Consider the following 21,045-nt stretch of genomic DNA (forward strand, 5'->3'; position numbering starts at 1 on the left):
GTGCGTGCCCCGTCAAGGCCAGCTGCCATATAACTCAGTGTTTTCATAAGTAACTAGGAAACTCCTCACTGGGAAGCAGGCAATTTACTAACAGAACAAGCACTACAGGACCTCATCTGTACCCAAAGGATCAAAGGATCTGGGGGCATTTGTGGTCATCTTCTCCTTCCCGAGCAGGCCTACGCTGGTCAGCATGTGACAGTCACCATAAAAGCATTTCTTATACTCACTTAAGAATCATTATTTGCTTTTGTAAAAAAAAAAAAAAAAAAAAACTCCAAAAGCAACTTTTCATCTTTATTCTGTTCATAACTATAAAAATAACAAATGCTTAAGTCATAGAGAAAACCACTCTCCCAGAATTTTGCCCTCCTAGATAACGACTCTCTTTGGTCATATCTGTTCAGACTTGTTTTGGAATAGAGTAGCAAATAAACAGGATCAAATGGGAATCCTGCAGTATATACACAATCTTCTGTTTTTGCAGGTTTTCAAATAGTCTCACAGAATTCAACTAGCCACTTTTTCCAGAGAACTTTGAGCATGATTCCAAACAGTGAGTGGAAAACTAAGATTTTCTTTTCTTTTCCAATTTTTGGACCACACCCAGTGATGTTCATGCCTTACTCCTGGCTCTGCACTCAGGAATTACTCCTGGCAGTGCGCGAGGGAACATACAGGGTGCCAGAGGTTGAATCTGAGTCAGCTGTGTGCAAGGAAAGCAAGCATCCTACCCACTGTACTGTCGCTCCAATCCCATAATGTCTAAGATTTTCTTACTAGTCAATACTAAATATCACCCAAAGTAGTAAAGGTGAAATTCATTTCTTATCACAATGAAACCCCTTCCACTTCATGTCTGTCAAATACAGCAGTCACACCAAAGTCTAATTGGTTCAGTACAAGAGACTACAGGGAACACAGTCTTTGAAAGTTAATTCTCCGTGACATGAAATGACAAGAACTTTTTCACCGCAGGGACTCTTAGATGGAACAAAGCTCAGCTCTTGCAGCAGCTGCTGAAGGACAACTTCGATTCAACCTCCCACAGCTTCATCTCTAATGCTTTCAAAACATCCTCCATCTGGTGAATTGAAAACAGTTTTAAAGACGAGTCAGTAACACTGAAATAAACATCATTGATAACAATTTCTGAATAGTACTCATTAGACATTAGCACTTAAAGAAATTATTTAGAGGTATGATCTAATCTTTAGTTGCAGTACTTCTAGAAATAGTAGTTCACAACCTCTCATCTTCAGCACTTCTACACATTCTTCACTATCTTGCCTCTCTAGCAATGAGAAGGCACAAGCCTGGATGGAATATAGTTTCGATTTGGGGGTAAAATGTCTCCACTATTACTTTTTTGAGACAATTTAAGCTGAAATAATATCTTGGTTTCCAAACACCCACACTGCCAGCAAAAGCAATAAAGCCACCCACCTCTTCCGAAAGCCAGTTAAGGGTTAGTGGTTCTTTCAAAGAGAAGAAAAGTATAGAACAAAGTTACCTCTTTAAGAGATTTCTCTATTTCAACTCTGCTTTCAAGATTAAAAAGCTCTTTATCTTCTGACACAATTTGCTTTTCAGAGGAGCCTAAAATATAACTGAAGAATAGTATAGTACAAAGTCAAAGTACGATAAGAAAGCAGATACATTTATCTTAGTTAAGACTGTTAAAGCCCTTAAGAATCTTACATTGTATATTAGCATCAAACCCAGAAAGAAAAAAAACTACTTTTGTTAACAGCAACCTACTTAAGTTTACTCCATAAAATCTTTATTCAGAACTCCTCACATTTCCCATGGTTACAGGTCATTCAATAATGGGAATAAACTTGTTCTCCAGTGAGCTGGATGGCAGACATCAACATTCATTGTTCAAGTCTGTTTAGGGACTCTGAAGAATCCACTGCTTCTCTGGTGTCTCTCACTTTTCAGGAACCTGTGTATGTTTTTTGTTTGTTTGTTTGGTTTTGGTTTTTGGGTCACACTAAGCGATGGAGTAAGCCAGGGTTACACCTGACTCTGCTCTCAGGAATTACTCCTGGCAGTGCTTGGGGGGCCATATAGGATGCAGAGGATTGAACCCAAATAGGGCGCGTGCAAGGCCAGCACCCTATCCACCGTACTATAACTCCAGTCCTGAACCTTTGTACTTTTAAACACAGTTTTTAGTAAATTAATAATTTGTATAATTGACTCTTGATATCCAGGTTCAAGTACTGTTCGGTTCAACCAACAGGGTCTGTTATGAGATGCTGTAGCTTAGAAAATAGTCAAGAGCTGAAAAACTGGGCTGGCAACAGGAGGAAAAGAGGCCCAGAATTGGTAATAAAGGAACAGGTAGGAAGCTGGAGAGCTAGCACTTGCTTTCTCTTATTTTGTTGGGGCCAGGAGGTGGTGCTCAGAGCTTAGTCCTGGCTTTACTCAAGGATCACTTCTGGCAGGAGTTGGGGGCCCTTATGGGGTGCAAGGATCATTCCTGGTGGGACTCGGGGGCGCCTACGGAGTGCCAGGATTGAACCGGGATCAGCTACATGCCTAACCCCTGCACTATCTCTCGGGCTCATACACTTTTCCACCAGTTCAGCAAGCCTGCCATCCCATGCTTTCCACACACCCTCACGTGACTCTCACCAATCTGGTGAAGAGCTCATGAGATTCAGGAAGTGTTTGGGCTGGAGATTCTACTCATGTAACAAAACCAAAACCAATCTGTTCTTGCTCCACACAGACCTGCAATCTTTATGGCATTGAATAGTACACTTCTTATGAAACTCTTTGGTCTAAGGGCTATTTTGGGCTGGAGTGATAGCACAGCGGGTAGGGCATTTGCCTTGCCTCTGCCAACCTGGGTTTGATTCCTCCGCCCCTTGCGGAGAGCCCGGCAAGCTATCGAGAGTATCTCGCCTGCACAGCAGAGCCTGGCAAGCTACCCATGGCATATTCGATATGCCAAAAAACAGCAACAAGTCTCACAATGGAGACATTATTGGTGCCTGCTTGAGCAAATCAATTAACAACGGGATGACTTTTATATATGAGAAAACATAAGAAATTCATCAGAAGTAAAATACCTCTAGTAATGAAAGCATAGACTTTCTTCTTCATTAAATCGTTCTGCTTTCTGCCCAATGTTTCTTGAGTATCTTTAAAGTTTTGAGGATCCTAGCTTTTCCAGGATATGTGAAAACACACTAATTTGCATTTCCATTGAAAATGCCTGAAGAGCTAGAAGACCACTAAGATAACTAAAAATTCTTTAATGGGTTTGTTAGCAGCCCCACAAAAGTTAGTCAGAAAGCCAGTGGTTCTCAGGGGCTGCTCCAGGGTTAGGCTTAGGACCATGTGGTACCAGGTTGGAGTCCAGAGCCTCTGTATGTCAGGCGGTACTCAGCCCCGAGTTTTCCTCAACTAATGCATCATACTTCATCATGGGGGTAGGGAGGGTAGAATGCCCTGTAAGCTACTCCTGGCTGTGCTCAGGAGTGACCCTGGTGGTACTCCAGGGTCCATATATAGTGCCAGGGATTCCAACTGGGGTTAGCAGTATGAGAGCCAACACCTTAACCCCTGTACTATCTCTCTAGCCCCAACATATTCAGATCTGAAATTTTTTCTCAGTGTTTTTGACTATACTAATTCAGATAATACCAAGTAAGTCAGATAAAACTTTGCTAGCTTGATGGTCAGAAATGATGGCTCTGAACCATATTTTAATATGAACAGGGCTGAGTCTGCTCTGATGTTTTCCCACAGTCTCTGCACACAGCTTGCAGAGAACTCAGTTACAAGTTTGTCGCTGACTGAGTGCAACTTACCTTTCGATGGCTTCAACACTGAGGCAGAACAAGTCCCTCTTGTAATCCAGGGCTTTGGGTGTGTATCTGTAGACGAAGCCAAGGCTGAGGGAGCACCCCGTGCAGTACAGAGCCTCCAGAATGCTGCAGCGAGAAATGGCATCTCTTTAAGTACTGTGCAAGAGGCCTGGGTTAGAGCCTGGCACCACATGGTTTCCTGTGCACCCCAAGGGCATTCTCCAAGCACTGCCAGCTATGACCCTAAATCCAGGATAAAAAAAATCTCTAGGCGTCCAGAGAGATAGTACAGTAGTATGGCGCTTGCCTTGCACGTAGCTGACCCAGGTTGGATCCCTGGCACTCCGCATGGCTCCCCAGAGGCCCTTCAGGAGTAATCCCTGTGCAGAGCCAGGTGTGACCCCCAAAACTAAAAATAAATGTGTCTAGAAATACACAGATTTAAACACAGCACACTCTAACACTACTGTAAATGAAAATAAGCATTTTTAATACACACAAAACTAAATCTGACTAATTTGCCTGCACAGCATCTAAAGTTACCTCTGCAGGTCTGGAAGCTGAGCTTCCCAGGTAGCGTGCTGAGCACGAATGGCGGCACTCTAAGGCTGAGGCTGCAGGCGTCACCATGCTGGCATTTCTATACCCGTGAAACAAGTCATTGTCCACAGACTCCACATTGACACGTGTGAGTCCTGTCAGCATTTCTCTAGGCACCAGCAGGTGAAAAATGGGCATCAGTCTAGCTCACCGTTTGGCTGAGGTTTTAGGATAAAAACATTTTTCATCTATTTTTTTATGAATTTCTGTATCAACTCCAAAGACCCTGCCCCCAAAGGAGTACCAGAATGTGCCTTCAGAAACTCTGACACTTCTCTGTCCCATTATCTAAAGGAGACATCTGTCCCTCAGGAATGAGTCTGGTACTGTGACTGACCCTTTATTGATCACCACGGGGAAAAAACTGTATCCCGGGTAATCTTCCAAGTAGTGACCTTTTAAAAAGGTTTTGTTTGAAATGGGCTTGGAGCGATAGCACAGCAGTAGGGCATTCGCCTTTCACTCAGCCGACCGGTGTTCGATTCCTCCGCCCCTCTTGGAGAGCCCAGAAAGCTACCGAGTATCGCGCCCACAGAGCAGAGTCTGGCAAGCTACCCGTGGCGTATCGGATATGCCAGAAACAGTAACAAATAAGTCTCACAATGAGAGACGTTACCGGTGCCCACTCGAACAAATCGATGAGCAACAGGATGACAGTGATAGTGACAGTGTTTGAAATATAAACAGTTTCTCAGGCACATGGACCTACTCACCAGCCATTTTCATTTTTACGTTTGGATAATATCTGTTCCTTGTTCACAGATACATTAGTGGAAACACCTAAAAAGAAGTTACAGAGCCTCATTAGCATGGTTTGTAATGATACGCATGCAGGCACGTGGAGAGCTTCTCGCTCCACATTTTAGAACTTAAAAAAGCAGAAAAAAAAAAAAAAAAGAACCCTAGGATCAGAGCAATAGTACAGCAGGTTGGATGCTTGCTTAGCAGGCAGCTGACCCCAGTTTGATTCCAGGCACCCCATAGGGTTCCCCAAAGCTAGGAGTGATCCCTGAGCACCCAGCCAGGAGCACGCCCTGAGCACCGCCTGGCATAGGCCTCCAATAAAACAAAAGGGAAAAGGTGACAAAATCAAAGCCAGCATTACAAACTGAAACTCCGGCCTCATGAATTCCAGCCTCCCTTCCCCTACAAGGAGGTGGCTCTTTCACAGCAAAGTTTCCCTTTTCATTTTTTAATTTGTAATATTACTTTTGTTTGTTTGTTTTCTTTTTTTTGGGTCACACCTGTGATGCACAGGGGTTACTCCTGGCTCTGCACTCAGGAATTACCCCTGGCGGTGCTCAGGGGACCATATGGGTTGCTGGGAATCGAACCTGGGTCGGCTGCGTGCAAGGCAAATGCCCTCCCCGCTGTGCTATTGCTCCAGTCCCCCAGTAGTATTACTTTTAAATGAAAATATGTATTTTAATGTTTAAAGGTCGGAGATATTTAAATGTTTAAAGGCAGGGGGGCTGCAGCACAGGCTTTGCATGCAGGAGCTCCGGTCCCACGCCCAGCACCACACCTCCCACCCACTCCAGTGAACGCTGCTGGGGAGTGACTGGAGCACCGAACAGGGAGCAGAACCCCTCCAACCAAACACAAACACAAAACAAGGATGGCAACGTGGGAGCAGAGAGGACGCACAGCTGGGAGGACGCTGCTTGCCTTGGGACAATGCCCACCTGGGTTCCCCTGAGCCCCGCCAAGGAGCGCTCAGAGCCGGAAGTCAGCCCTGAGCACTGCCCCCAAAACCGACCAAAATAAAACAAAAAATAATAATATATATATATGTACATGAAAGAATAAACATGAATTAAGCTAGCGAGTCCACTGCAGATGTCAGGGGACAGTCAGGTCTCCCTTCAGCTGGGTGCGGACAAGCCTCCCCGTGGGAGGCCGCGCCCCTCCCTCCCTCCAGAGCTGGAGGGTCTCAGGGCCGAGTCTGTGGGAGAGGGGAGAGTCTGAGGGGGGTGGGGGGGTCTCTGAGGCCGGGTCTGAGGGGTTCTCTGAGGGCCGGGTCTGAGGGAGGTAGGGGGTCTCTGAGGGCCGAGTCTGAGGGGGGGGGAGTCTCTGAGGCCAGAGTTTGAGGGGATGGGGGGGTCTCTGAGGGCCGGGTCTGAGGGGGCGGGGGGTCTCTGAGGGCCGGGTCTGAGGGGGTGGGAGGGGTCTGAGGGCCAGGTCTGAGGGGGTGGGGGGTCTCTGAGGGCCGAGTCTGAGGGGATGGGGGGTCTCTGAGGGCTGGGTCTGAGGGGATGGGGGGTCTCTGAGGGCCGGGTCTGAGGGGATGGGGGGTCTCTGAGGGCTGGGTCTGAGGGGATGGGGGGGTCTCTGAGGGCCGGGTCTGAGGGGGGTGGGTCTCTGAGGGCCGGGTCTGAGGGGGACGGGGGCCGGGGTCTCTCGGCTCCCACGTCTCCCGGCCCCTCCAGAGGCCCATCAGGGCGGGGGGCGCCCCCCGCAGCCCCGCCGCGGCCACTGACTGCGCAACAGGATGCAGTTACTGTCCTCCTGGCTCGCCACCCAGCTCAGCGAGTCGCCCAGCGGCCGCCGGCAGCCGCCGCACAGGAACACCAGCGGCCTCTCCGCCTCCTCCTCCTCCTCCGCCGCCGCCGCCGCCGCCGCCGTCGTCTCCGCGGGCGCGGCCGCCGCCTCCCGCCGCCGCGGCCTCTCGCCGTCGCCCCCGTCCGAGGAGTCGCGGCTCACGCTGCTCCACATGCTCGCCCACTTCTGCAGCAGCTGGTGGCGGCCCGAGTCCTCCGAGAGCCGCTTGCCCAGCAGCGAGGAGTCGGCCCAGCGGCCCCGGTCGCCGCACGCGCAGCCGGGCGGGGAGCAGCTCGGATCCGAGCTCGCCTCCCAGGCCGTCGCGGCCATCGGCTCAAAGCGCCCGCGCCGCGGAGCACCACGGGAACAGAGACGGGGGAGGGGGAAAAGCCAACCCGGAAGCCCTGCCCCTGCGCATGCGCCAGTCCCAGCGCGGGGGCGGCGGGCGGGGGGCGGGCCCGGCCGAGGGGCGGAGCCTGAGCCGGGCGGGCTCAGCGCGCCTGCGCGCGGTCACACTGGGCCGGGCTGGGTGTCGCTGCGCCTGCGTCACGGTTGGCGTCGCTGGGAAACGGAGGCGCTGGAGGGAGGTCAGGGACCCCATAGATGAGCCTACGGGCTGGTGTGGAGGTGCAAGGGCGACGTCTTGACAAAGTTTACAGACCCCCCCAAGCTTATTAAACAGCCCCTGGGGGTGGGCGGGGCTGGAGAGATAGTACAGCGGGCACGGTGCCAACCCGGGTTCCATCCCTGGCACCCCATAGGGTCCCCGAGCACCGCCAGGAGCAAGTCCTGAGCGCAGAGGTAGGAGTAAGCCTAGGAGTGACTCAACAATCAAGCAAAAAAAAAAAAAAAAAGCAGCCCTCATCGCAGTTACTAACACCAGAGACTCCGGCGCGGGGATACATTCCTGTGTTCTCTGGCCACCTCCTTCCTCAAGATGAACAACCCCAGGTGTGGCCAGATCGCGTTTGCATGCAGGACGTCCTGGGTTCCATCCCCAGCACTGCTTGGTGCCCTGAGCACTCAGTAGCCCCTGAGCACCTCCAAGCGCCGCCCCCCCCCCATTAAAAAGAAAAGTGTTTTAAAAGAAAACAAGATGCTCAAGCCCCTAAAGCTGCTGTCTTCCTAAGTTCCACTTATGCGTTTGCACAAAACCAGTTGCTAGGCCGAGGTGGGCTTGAAAACACGCATTGCTCACAGGCTCCTGGGTGCTAATCCGCAGGAGCACCCCATCCGGTGCATATTTTAAGAGTTGAGCAAAACCTCCTGCTCTCACGTGCCTGACCAAGACCCTGCAGAGACCTCCAGGAGTGCAATGCAAGGGGACAGGGGGTGTGGACTGCCACTGTGTGGCTGGAAAAAACAAGGCTGTGTGTGCCATGTCCCCTGTCTGAATCTGGGAGCCAGACGCCCCTGGCACCAAGACAGACTTCCTCAGCCTCTTCAGAAAGCCAGTGGGGAGCACTAGAGGGGGAAAGGCCCCATTGCACCAGGGATGACCCGGCAGTTTAGATCTGGTGAGGAAGGGACACTTCAAGGACCTAGGTCCCACCTACGCTGTCCGCTTGGCAGAGAAATCACTCACATAAAAAGTACTTCAAATTTTAGTGCATCAGACCTCCAGCCAAAAAGCAGAGGCATTGGAATCAGAAACCTCAGAGTCCTAACTATTTTTTAATTTTTATTAGTGAGTCACCATAGGGTACAGTTACAAACTTCAGAACTTTCATGTTTGTATTTGGTTTACATCCCTCCACCAGTGCCCATTCTCCTCCACCAATGATCCCAGTAACCTTCCCACCACCCCCACCCCAACCCCCACCTCCCCACCCTGCCTCTGCGGCAGGGCATTCCCTTTTGTTCTCTCTCCTGTTGGATGTTGTGGTTTGCAATAGAGGTCTATAGTCCACTTTTGGTACGTGACTTTCAACCCAAATGAGTCCTTCCAACATTCTCTACTTGGTCTTCCCTTCTCTGTCTCTGCTGCCTTTTCCCCCAGCATGTGAGGCCAGTTTCCAAGCTGTGGGGCAGACCTCCTGGTTCTAGTCTCTACTACTCTTGGGTGTTAGTGTCTCATTCTTCTACTTTATATTCCACATATGAGTGCGATCTTTCTATGTCTGTCTCTTTCTTTCTGACTCATTTCACTCAACATGACACTCTCCATGTTGATCCACTTATAGGCAAATTTCATGACTTCATCTTTTCTAACAGCTGCCTAGTATTCCATTATGTAGATGTGCCAAAGTTTCTTTAACCAGTCATCTGTTTTTGGGCACTCCGGTTTTTTCCAGATTTTGGCTATTGTAAACAGTGCTGCAGTGAACATAGAAATGCAGATGTCATTTCTACTATACCTTTTTGCCTCTCCGGGATATATTCCCACGAGTGGTATTGCTGGGTCAAATGGAAGCTCAATTTCTAATTTTTTGAGAATCATCCATATTGTTTTCCAGAAGGGCTGAACCAGTCGGCATTCCCACCAGCAGTGAAGGAGAGTCCCTTTCTCCCCACATCCATGCCAACACCGGTTGCTTTTGTTTTTTGGGATATGGGCCAGTCTCTGTGGTGTGAGATGATATCTCATTGTTGTTTTGATCTGCATCTCCCTGATGATTAGTGATGTAGACATTTTCTCATGTGCCTTTCAGCCATTCGGATTTCAGAGTCCTAACTCTAGACACCGTGGAAAGCCCTTTCATTCCTGAGCCTGGTTCTTCCTGGATTAAAGGGGTCAGTACTTCACTGGAGTCATTGGGAGATTCCAGCATCTAATGCTAACATGGGGAAACACTTTCATGCATCATGCACCGTGTCCATAACAGGAAACACACCAGAGAGGCTCGGCTTTCCTTTAACCCACAGAACCTCCCCAACACACACACACATACACACACACACACCACTGCTTTGGAGGAATGTGACCTTCATTGGCTGCTGGTTTTCAAGCCCTTTTGCCACTTGTAATATCTGGCACTAACCATTTTGATTCAGCTCACCTTAGTTCTTTAAGGGGATGCTATCTCAGACTTCTGTGGAAAGTTCTCAGACTTCCAGATCCTTAAATTCTGGGTGGGATGTTCCTGGAGGGAATGGGACTAGCCTAAGAACTTTCCACTACCCCTGGCACTTTTGCTTAGGGGCGCTTCTTCCCCTACTCATGCTATTTTTTATGCTTATTTTAAAGTTTTGTTTTTAATCTTATTTTTATTATCTAGATGTGTATCATTACAAAGATAAGTACATTAAAACATTTTATCTAAAATTATATTCTAACTTTAAAAGAAATTAAAATGTTTCATGATCCTCCCTCCCCCAAATATTAATTATCGGGAACTCCAGGCATCTGTGCCTAATGGTAAAGTCAGCCCCATAGCAAACTAAAGTCTGCCAGAAACACAAATGTTTAGATGATGTCTTCAAATAGCCACAACATCCAATTTTGTGTAACGGCAACATGAGAGGCTTGAATGAGATGGACTTGGAGTGGTTGCAACCATTTCCTCCATCCCTCCTAGGAGATGTGGATAAGGCTAAGTCTAATCCCCGTTATCAGGACACCTCTCCCCACCCCTGTTCCAGGAATGGGTCCCCAGAGTTCTAACCCCAGCAGGATAATCCATTTCTCTTTCCGTAATGCCAGCTACAAAGACAATGCCTGCCCTGATTCTGACAGGGTCCCCTGCACACACCCCACACAGAGACAGGAAGTGACAGGAACAAGGCTTGATCTGAGTCTTCAACTTCCCCCAGAGTTTCCTGGCTAAGGGGAGAGAAGTTCTTTTTGTTTCCCCAGCTATCGCCAGAAAAGCACAGGCCCAGGTCTCTTCAGGCTGCTAGCTGGGAAACAAGCAGAAAAGGGCAGCATCCCAGAGAAACCAGCCCTGTTCCCTGGACTCTCAGTTCTGTGGGTCAACAAATTCTCTCTTTTGTGGGAGTCATGCTGGACTGTTTTGTTTTTACTAGCAATGAAAAGCATATGTGACCGCCTGTTATAGGCTATTAAAATCAAGCGTTGGGGCCCGGAGCGATAGCGCAGCAGGTAGGGCATTTGCTTTGCATGCGGGCAACCTGTGTTCAATCCCCGGCATCCCGTATGGTCCCCCAAGCACCACCAGGAGTAATTCCTGAGTGCAGAGCCAGGAGTAACCCCTGAGCATCGCTGGGTATAACCCAAAAAGCATATATATATGTATATATATATATATATGTATGTATATATATGTATATATATACATATATATATATCACTTGTATCACTTGTAGTTCCGTTGATCTTCGATTTGCTCGAGCGGGTGCCAGTAACGTCTCCATTTGTCCCTGTCACGTGCTAGTGTAGCCCAATGATATCTGCTTGCTCCAGGAACAGGAAGAGCCTCAAATTGTTCATTCAGGAATTTGACAAAGAAATTTGACCATCTAGTTGGTGGGCAGCCACAAGGTCTTCTGACGTCCCGTGGAATCTAGTCAGTAGCAGCTCTAGTCCAGCGGTCATCTCTGAATCGCATTAGATGACTGGCCCATCTGAGTTTTGATGCCTTGGCAAACGAGACAGCATCCCTGATTTTTGACCGTCGATGGAGGTCAGAACTCCAGATTCCTTATCTCACTTGAGTGAGACATGATATTCCTAGCATAGCTCTTTTGATTCCTCTTTGGGATACCCTAATAATAATATAATAATAATAATAATAATATATATACACATATATATAATAAAATAAAGCATTGTGGGTTTTTTCCTGACAGTGCCGGAGAAGGAACCCAGGGCCTCCCACATACAAAGCAACTGGTCTTCCACTGAATTACATCCCTGCATCCCAAATTGAGCTCTTGGCTGAGATCCCAAGATGAGTTCAGAAGAATCTCCTCTCACCCTCCATCTCCATGGCTCTGTGTCTTTAGATTCAACCAACCGTAGGTCAAAAATAAATACATCTTTAGACCTGAGACAGTTGCAGGGTGCCTCTCTACTGAGCATGGACTATATCTTTGTCACTATACCCTAACAACAGCATAACAAGTATTTAAAGACCATCTGCTGGGGCCGTAGCAATAATACAACGTATAAGTCATTTGCCTTGCATGCAGCCGACCCGGTTTTGATCCCCAGCATCCCATATGTTGGAGTATAGCTCAAAACATTTTAGGATAACATTGGTTTGTCCCTCCTCCCTTGCCACAGGGAGCTTAAGTTTAAACTCTCTGGAGACACTCCCATTCCTCTGTTTATCGGTGAACTCTTCTCTGAGCTCTCCTCCCCAACCTTTTCCCTTGATCAGATTCTGTTAGTTTGTAAGATCAGATCCTTCTAAGGACTCTGAACTTGTATTGTGAGTTAGTGTCTTTTGCATAGTTTACCTTAAAGCAATGTCCTTTCTGTATGGACACAGGAAGACAGTTAATATTATACTTTGCAACTTGGGAGTTGATTGACTCCAATAATATTTACTCCTAGGCATCTGCTTTCTCGACTCAATTGCCCTTAGTTCCTAGCACCCCAAAAGCGGGGTCCCAACAAGGCACTGAAAGGACCCAGGGCAAGCTGTGAGCTACCCTGGCATTAAAATGGGCCAGGCCAAAGCGCCACAATACTCAACTCTAAGTTGAGGGCATGATCATGGACAAATGCTGTCATGATCCAAAGGTAACGACGAGATTAGGAAGATTAACCTGGCCTGAGGAGTGTGGTCTGGAATGTATAGTGAAATGTCCTTAGGAAGAACCAAACCTTAAGTTTATATCTTTTACTGTGCTCATACAGAATGGCATTGCTAGAACTATTAGAGGTATTTTTACTACAACTATTTAAGTGGATTACTAGCTGAGGAAAGAAGAAAGCAACACACCCTTGTTTGGATCCCACTCTTGAGCAGATCTCCTAGTAATCTGGAGTAATCTCTTTAGATGAGATTTTGTCCTTGACAGTGGTCTTACCTCTCTTCATTGACTTGTTAATGTTCTGACCCACCTTTATATTACCACCCTATGAGATTGCTATATAAACTAAGACTGTAGGAGAAGTGAGGGGAGAAGACACAGAAGCAGAACAAAAGGCCAAAGAAGTAAGGGCCTGAGGGGCTTGGGAGAGAGAGAAGCAGGGCGGAGAGACAGAAGCAGAAGGGGAATGGAGATTGGAATAAACTGCAATTGATACCGGCCAGCCTGGCACTCGTTCCTTCCTTCGCCTGCCCATCTCCATCAGCCTCCCTGGGGTGGGGGAAGCAACGTGAGACTACTGAACATGGGCGGTGGGAGAGATAGAGCCCTGCTGCCTTTTTGAACACACAGTCCCCTGAGCACCACCAGGAGTAATTCCTGAGCATTTCCAGGTGTGACCCAAAAATCAAAAAATAAAAAATATAGACCATCTACATGAATCAACATCATAAATAATCTGGAGATAGCTGAAGCCTATGGGAGAATGTGCATAGGTGATATGCAAATACTATGCCATTCTATGTAAAGAACTTAAGTACCCTGGAAAAAGCACTGGGTCCTCGAATCAAGTCCCAGGAAATACCAAGGAATAATGGTACCAAACTGTGTGTAAGATGGATAGCATCCTTCCCTGCAAGATTCTCCAGGACCAGAGAGCTAATATAAAGGTCATGACCCTTATTTTGCAGGCCAAAGATCCCAGCTCATCAGCACCAATGTATGGTATCCCGAGCACGGAGCCAGGAGTAGTCCCAGAGTCCTACCACATGTGACCCAAATCTCTGACAAACCCCACCCCAAATAAAAGCATCTTCAGAGTGATTCTTTCATTCCAGCACTTCATCTTTCCTCCCTCCTTGGGAGAATATTGAAGATATAAAATTTAGTGACAGAAATGACTTCCTAAGAAGAGTCTGTAGGGACTGAAGAAAGAGTGGCAGGCCTCCTCCTGCACAGAAAGTGGATATTGGTTTCCCCTGGCCCCAGTCCATCCTGGAGAATACTGAGAAGTCACAAACAGAGACTGTGGGTCATTGCCTTTGGGGACACAGTGGCCAGTGGGAGATCAGGGCCATGGAATTGTCTTGGTAGCACATCAAAGATGACCTGCATAGGGGGCTGGAGTGAGTAAGGCATTTGCCTTGTACATGACCAACCCAGATTTGATCCCAGGAATCCCATACAGAAACCCGAGCACTGCCAGGAGTAATTCATGAGTGCAGAGCCAGGCGTAACCACAAAGCTTTGTCAAGTATGAACCCCAAAAAAACAAACAAAAAGGTAACCTGCATGTCTTCCCCACCAATGAGCCAACGTAACAAGACCGTGGGTAGGGTACTTGCCTTGCATGCAGCCAACCCGGGTTCAATCTCCAGCACCCCTTATGGTCCCCCAAGCCTACCAAGAGTGACCCCTAAACACAGCTTACCCACTAGTTCTGAACTTGCCTAGCGTGGAGTTTACCTTGCACCTGTGGTTCTACCCCCGAAGGAGAATCAGAAGGATGAAGCTTTGTCAGCGATGAGAAAAGAGCCAAGTGAGAGAAGAGCCCCGGAGAGGCAGGAGGGAGTGAAACAGCCAGCTCCTGGGTCATGGGGGTGAAGGCCAGGGCACAGGGGGTCTGCAAGGGGCCGAGAGAGTTGGTTCTTATCCTGGAGGCCAGATGATGCAAAACATATGACACGGCCAGTGGAAACTATCCTGGTCCCTTGAAGCCCCCAACTCAGCCTAGAGATGGAAATTGCAGAAAGCAAGTATATGTGCCAGAGCCAGCCATGTGCTGTCAGACATGAGGTGACAAAAGCCACCTACCCATCATCCTATGTGGGGACATGGGGAAACGGGGAGCTCTTAACCACCAGTAGAGTTTGCAGTGTGGGTAATATGACAGACCGCACTAACATTTCATCCAGGGAGTTCTCTTGGCAACTGAGATGGCTGCAGCTTGGTCACTGTCAAAGGGGGGGGCGGCACTGTGATCCCCATCATGTGAATGGGGGGGGGAATTCTTTCTATTTATCTACTAACCAAGAAATCACAGGGAAATGGTGCAGGGATGTAGGTGAATAGCCCCTGACCCATAGGAAGAGATCACCAGAACCCCCAAGCAAAGAGTTCATGAAGAGCACCCCGAATCCTGTGAGAATTCATGAAGAGCACCCCCGAGCCCCTTCAAGCTCCAGGACACAACCAGCAGAGGTAACATGCCAGAGACAGAGGTAGGATGAAGGTCTTCAACCTTGGGGCTAGAGAGACAGCACAACAGGTAAGGTGCCTTGCACGCCTCCAACCCAGGTTCAATCCCCAGGACCCCATAGGGTCCCCCAGCATACTACCAGGAGTAGTTCCTGAGCACAGAGTCAGGAGTAACCCCTGAGCTTTGCCAGGTGTGGCCCAGAAATAAAAATCTCGGGTCGCCGTCTAGTTTCCTGCTGTGCCCCCCCAACTTCCCGAACCTAAGTAGAATCCAGGGGACAGAGTAGGTTTGTGTGGGCTTCATGATCCAGGAATCATGAGGGACAAATGGGAATCAGGAAGAGCACACGTGCACACGTGCGCACACACACACACATGCATGCACGCACAAGCATGGCATGTACACACGCAACTTAGTAGAGGGCAAGGCTATTCTCAGTAGTCAAGTGTCAAGGACATGGCAGAAAGCTAAGCTGCAAAGCGCATTTCAATTTTTCCTCCTGCTCCTTCTTGCTCAATGGACTGATGACTCAAAATCTCATCCCATCCTCATCAGTGGCTCCGTTCCCCAGCCTTGGTGGAAAGAACTGATGAGTAGGGGTCTGGTCTCGGCCTTTTGCTGCATCTAGGAGCAAGAGAGAGATGTGCAGGAAGCAAGAAACTATTCTCGAGGACAGGCACACTAGGGAAAAGGCGAGAAGTTAAAGACTTTTTTAACTGGAAGAATTTATGTGGTTGTCGTGGTTGTTGATTAGTGGGTTTTGTATTTTATTTCTCTGAAAACAGTAACTTAAAGCACTCTGACCTGGGCTGGAAACTAAGTGATGAAATAAGTACCATGAATCCATGTGAATCCATGTGGGTTCCTCTATTCCCAGCCTCTAGGTACCCACAGTTCCTGCCCAAAGGGTCCTTTTATAACACCCATTGCTCCGGATAACTAAACATCAGAGTTGAATCTCCCAATGGACTCAAGGACCCTGATCAGCTCCAGATACGCCAGGCTTTCGGCCCTCTTGGAAGTAAGGAAAAGAGGGCTCTTTCCCAGGGTCTCCCCAAAGTCATGTCTACCAGGGACCTCAGAGTTGTGACTGCTTTGGAAATAGGGGCCTTGCAGGAACAATTGGTGAAGGTGAGACCAGGTGGAGAAAGGAGGGTCCTCAAACCAATGACTGGTGTCTGGAAGGCCCACGAAGACACAGGGTGATTGTCTCAGGAAGGGAGGCAGCATGGGGCAAGCAATGCTACTGATTGCCACCGAACATGGCAGGATGCCACGGGCTTCCAGAGAAAGCAACAGACTGCCAAGAACAAGCAGAAACTGGAAAGGAAAGATTGTCCTCAAGAGCCTTTTGGGGAATCCGGCCCTGCCAACACCCTGATTCCACACTTCTTTCCAGCACAGAGACAGAATCACTACTATAAGCCACCCAGTTTCTGGAAATTTCTGAGCCCCTCCAAGCACAGAGCCGTGAGTAGCTCCTGAGCATCACTGGGTGTGGCCCCCAAAAGCAAAACACAAAAACACAGAATGATGAAGTAGAGAATAACCAGAAAAGAATTCAGGGACAAGAGAGATAGAACAGTGCATAGGGTACATACATTACATGCAGCTGATCCAGGTTCGAGCCCCAGTATCCACTATGTCCTCAGGAGTGACCCCTGAGCAAAGAGCCAGGAGTCAGCCCTGAGTACTGTCGCTCTGACCCCATACCCAAACAAACAAGAATACTGTCCGTGCAAGGCAGAGAAGAACGAGATGTGCTAGTAGCAGCCTTGGACACAGAATTCTTGCTGGGGGGAGCAGGGAAACAAACACCCATCAAAAGGGTGGAAAAGGCATCAGAGCTACATCCATGGCAGCATTGGGTGTTGAGGCCAAAGAGAGAGACTTCTCTCCGCGTGCCACAGAGACATCTCCAGAATCCACTAGGAATCAAAAGAGTGAGGCTGGTTGGCAGGTAGGTTGGTTTTCAAATACAGTTTGCTGTTGCACGTCTTTCTTTCGGACTCAGAGCAGAGGTTACCAAGGAGAGAGAGAGAGAGAGAGAGAGAGAGAGATAAACAGCGGGGAGTCACTTGCTTAAGGAGTACAGAGATTTCAGTTTTGTGAAAAATGAAGAGAGGCAGGGCTAAAGCGATAGCACAGCAGGTAGGGCATTTGCCTTGCATGCGGCCAACCCAGGTTCGATCCCCAGCATCCCATACGGTCTCCGAAGCACTGCCAGGAGTAATTTCAGAGTGCAGAGCCAGAAGTGACCCCTGTGCATCACTGATGTTTGGGTATTGAATCCCAGTTGCCTATGTGCAAGGCAAATTCTAGCCCTAACTTTAAAAAAAATTAGTTTAATTTTACTAATTTTCTTTATGGGATGCTGGGAATCACGGGTCAGTCACATGCAAGGCAAACGCCCTACCCACTGTGCTATCACTCCAGCCCCTTGATTTGTTTTTTGTTTGTTTGTTTGTTTTTTAATTAATTTCTTTAAAAAATTTTTTAAAGTTTTTATTTTATTGAATCACCGTGAAAAAAATTACAAAGCTTTCAGATTTAAGTCACAGTCATATACTGATTATGCCCCCATCTCTTCACCAGTGCACATGTTCCACCACCAAGAACCCCAATACACCCCCTCTCACCCCCCCACCTAAATAGCTAATGATCCTCCCTTTATACTCTCTATACTTTGAGTACATTCCATATTTCGATACAGAACTCACTATTATTGTTTGGAAATTTTCCCCAACAATCAGGCCTGCTGTAAAGGCATCATTTAATAATTTAATAATTTCTCTTCATTGCTGAGAGTGAAGACTCTGAGTTTTGGGTTTCTAATATTTTAGCTCAGTTCATAGTCAAAATGCATAGCTGCAAGAAGCCGCTCTGGGTGCCAAAATGGGTTAGGAGACCTCAGGATCAAAGTCTTTAGGAGCAGAGGGTCTGTTTCTCATGCCGCAGCTCCGGATCATATCTGGGCCCCTTGATTTGTTTTTAATCTTAAAAAAAATAAGCATTTCTAGGTGCCAGAGATATATGTCTTGGTTGTGTAAGGCCCTGTGTCAGATCCTTAGCACTGCAATAAATACATAAATAAACATTCCCTAGTTCTGGGATCAGAGCAATAATATAGCAGGCAGGGCATTTGCTTTGCATGTGACCGACCAGGGTTCAATCCCAGCCACCCCATATGGCCCACCCAAGCCCCACCAAGAGTGATCCCTGAGCAGAGAGCGGGAAGTATCCCCTGAACACCACCAACCATGGCCTCAAAACCAAAACCAAAAAACCAAAACCCCGAGGATCATATAAACACCCCGAGCACACAGGCCCGCCCAGGTCCCCGCTCAGCAAAGGCCTGGTCACCCAAAGCTTTCCCCTCCCCCTGAATCCAGTCTGTGAGGACAGTGCATGCTATGGCAGGAAATTATTTGCTGCAAAAGAAAACACCCTGCAAAGAAGGGCTTTGCCTTCAAGCTTGGGGTTATAAATTAGAGTGGAAAGAAAACAATGCCGATGGCCAAGGTCTTCGGTGTTCTATGTACATGTCACTGTTATCTCTGAGCCGACCTTCGTGGATTCATTAGTTCTGACTTATGTAAAAGGGGGAGATATGACCGAGAGTCTTCTGCCAGGGGCCCTTTCCCGGAATTCTAAAGTCACGACGATGCTCCAGTCCATAGTTGTTCAGTTAAACCATTGCTCGCTAGAAACTGCAAACCAAAGGAGCTACTTTATTGGACACATAGTATGGGAAGAAGGAAGGAAGGGAGTAAGGGAGGGAGAGAGGGAGAGGAAAGGAAAGAAGGAAGAGAAGGAGAAAAGAAGGAAGGGAGGAAGGAAGGGAGGGAAGGAGGGAGGGAGGGAGGAAGGAAGGAAGGAAGGAAGGAGGGAAGGAAGGAAGGAAGGAAGGAAGGAAGGAAGGAAGGAAGGAAGGAAGGAAGGAAGGAAGGAAGGAAGGAAGGAAGGAAGGAAGGAAGGAAGGAAGGAAGGAAGGAAAGACAGAGGCAGAAGGAGATAGAGGGGGAGGGAGAGAGGGAGAGGGAAGGAGAGGGAGAGAGTGAGAGGCAGAGGGAGAAGGAGGGGGAGAAGGAGAGAGAGGGAGATGAACAGGTATAGAGAGAGGAGGATAGATAGGGAGAGGAAGAGGGAAAGGGAGAGGGAGAGGAAGAAGAGGCAGAGGGAGAGGAAGGGAGAGGGACAGGGGGAGAGGCACAGGTATAGATTCCGATTCTCTGGTGAGGTTGAGGGGACCATATGGGATGCCAGAGACTGAACCAGGGCCGGCCACCTGCAAAGCAAACACCTTGTCCCTATACTAACTCTTCAACTTGAGGAATACCTAGCTTTTATTTGAGAAAAATAAAAAGGTTGGTGATGGGTGTGCCGTTGGAATTATGTGCACGGGAAACTGAGAACCATCATTAGCACTACAGTCAATCACAGAACCTCAGTCAATCCAAAGCAAAGAGGAAAAGGTCAAGATTTGAGGAGTCTTTCACAAGAGGTGAGCCGTCCTTGGTCTAAACCCACCTCCCCCTTGACGGAAGAAAAAAAACAAAAAGAGCCAGAAAAAGAGTATAGCAGATACGGTGATTATTGCATGTGGCCGGGCTGAGTTTAATCCCTGGGTACCCCAAATGGGCCCCTGAGCTCACCAAGAGTAATTCTTAAGCACAGAGACAGGAGTCACCCCCTGAGCATCGCCATGTGTGGCCCCAAATCGAAATAAATAAATGACATGGCTGGGACCAGAGAGACAGGAAGCCCCTGATTCAACCCCCAAGACCTCCAGGAGTCACGCCTAAGCCTGGAGCCAGGAAAAGCCCCTGCACACCTTCAGGTACAGCCCCCAGACCAAAAAGTAAAATTAGAGAGTCATGAAAAATAAAATGGGAAATTCCATATAATCAAGCAATAACTATTCCCAGTCCTTTATCCAAGGTGTATGAAAATACACATCCGCTGCCCCTTCGTGCCCCTTCGATCCTAGCAGCTGTGTTTATAGCAGCCAAATCCTGGTATCGTTTAAAGGCCTGTGGGGGATGCCCAGAAAAAGACTGTGGCAGAGCCAGGGAGACAGATCAGGGGTCAGGGGCACTGGCCTTCCAGTTCCATTCCCATCCCCAATGAAACCCTACACCCAGCACCATCAGGTGTGACCCCTGTGGTCACCAGCATACATGGGTCCCAGCATTGAAGTCTCTGGCCCTGTTGGCTCTATCCTACCTGAACACTGCTGGCGAGGCCCTCCCCTCCCCGTCAAAATTTTTAGAAACAAGACTCTGCAGCATATGTATTCAATGGAATACTACTCTGCCATTAAAAGGTAAAGTGTGGGGCTGGAGCAATAGCACAGAGGGTAGAGCATTTGCCTTGCACACGGCCAACCTGGGTTGATTCCCAGCATCCCATATGGTCCCCTGAGCACTGCCAGGAGAAATTCCTGAGTGCATGAGGAATACATGAGCCAGGAGTAACCCCTGTGCATTGCCGGGTGTGACCCCTCAAAAAAAGGAAAAAAAAAAGGTGAACTGAGAGGCCGGAGAACTAGTACAGTGGGTAGAGCACTAGCCCGTCCACCCCTGGTTCAATCCCCAGAGCCCCACCAAGAGTGATCCTTGAACACAAAGCCAGAGCCCTAATCACCACTGGGCATGGCTCAACAAAAAGAGAGCAATACACTAAAGCATAGTACACAGGGCCATGATCATCCCCGAACACAGAGCAAAAGGGCAGGGATGTAGCTTAGTAGTAACTTGCCTCACTTGTGTGAGGTTCTGAGTTCAATCCTTGACACTCTCCTCGACCCCCATCAAAAAATATTTTTTCAAAGATGAAAATAGTACATAGAACTCCAAATTCACCCAAACGAAGAGAAACTGGTGGGCTACAGTTCACTAAGGTGGAATGAAGAGTGGGTCTCAGCAAATCCTGGCCTCTGAC

General features: G+C 48.3%; 1 protein-coding gene across 1 annotated transcript; it reads right to left on the reverse strand.

Moving 5' to 3' along the window:
* Nucleotides 1-284: 284 nt before the first annotated feature.
* On the reverse strand, nucleotides 285-7,303 carry MIS18A (MIS18 kinetochore protein A). Its single transcript, XM_055128255.1, has 5 exons — nucleotides 6,905-7,303; nucleotides 5,138-5,204; nucleotides 3,828-3,950; nucleotides 1,514-1,610; nucleotides 285-1,084 (listed from the first exon to the last, which is right to left on the reverse strand). Exons 1-5 carry the CDS (start codon nucleotides 7,293-7,295, stop codon nucleotides 1,001-1,003), a joined length of 762 nt encoding a protein of 253 aa, XP_054984230.1. The 5' UTR covers nucleotides 7,296-7,303; the 3' UTR covers nucleotides 285-1,000.
* Between the last annotated feature and the right edge of the window lie 13,742 nt (nucleotides 7,304-21,045).

Source organism: Sorex araneus, chromosome 2 (genome assembly GCF_027595985.1).
Source record: "Sorex araneus isolate mSorAra2 chromosome 2, mSorAra2.pri, whole genome shotgun sequence".
Lineage (NCBI taxonomy): Eukaryota > Metazoa > Chordata > Mammalia > Eulipotyphla > Soricidae > Sorex > Sorex araneus.

Coding starts and splice junctions, on each gene's coding strand:
- MIS18A (XM_055128255.1), bottom strand. CDS start 7,295: ATGGCCGCGACGGCCTGGGAGGCGAGCTCGGATCCGAGCTGCTCCCCG. Junction 3,951..5,137: donor CGTAAAAATGAAAATGGCTG/GTGAGTAGGTCC, acceptor TTCTCGCTGCAG/CATTCTGGAGGCTCTGTACT. Junction 1,611..3,827: donor AGTGTTGAAGCCATCGAAAG/GTAAGTTGCACT, acceptor ACTATTCTTCAG/TTATATTTTAGGCTCCTCTG.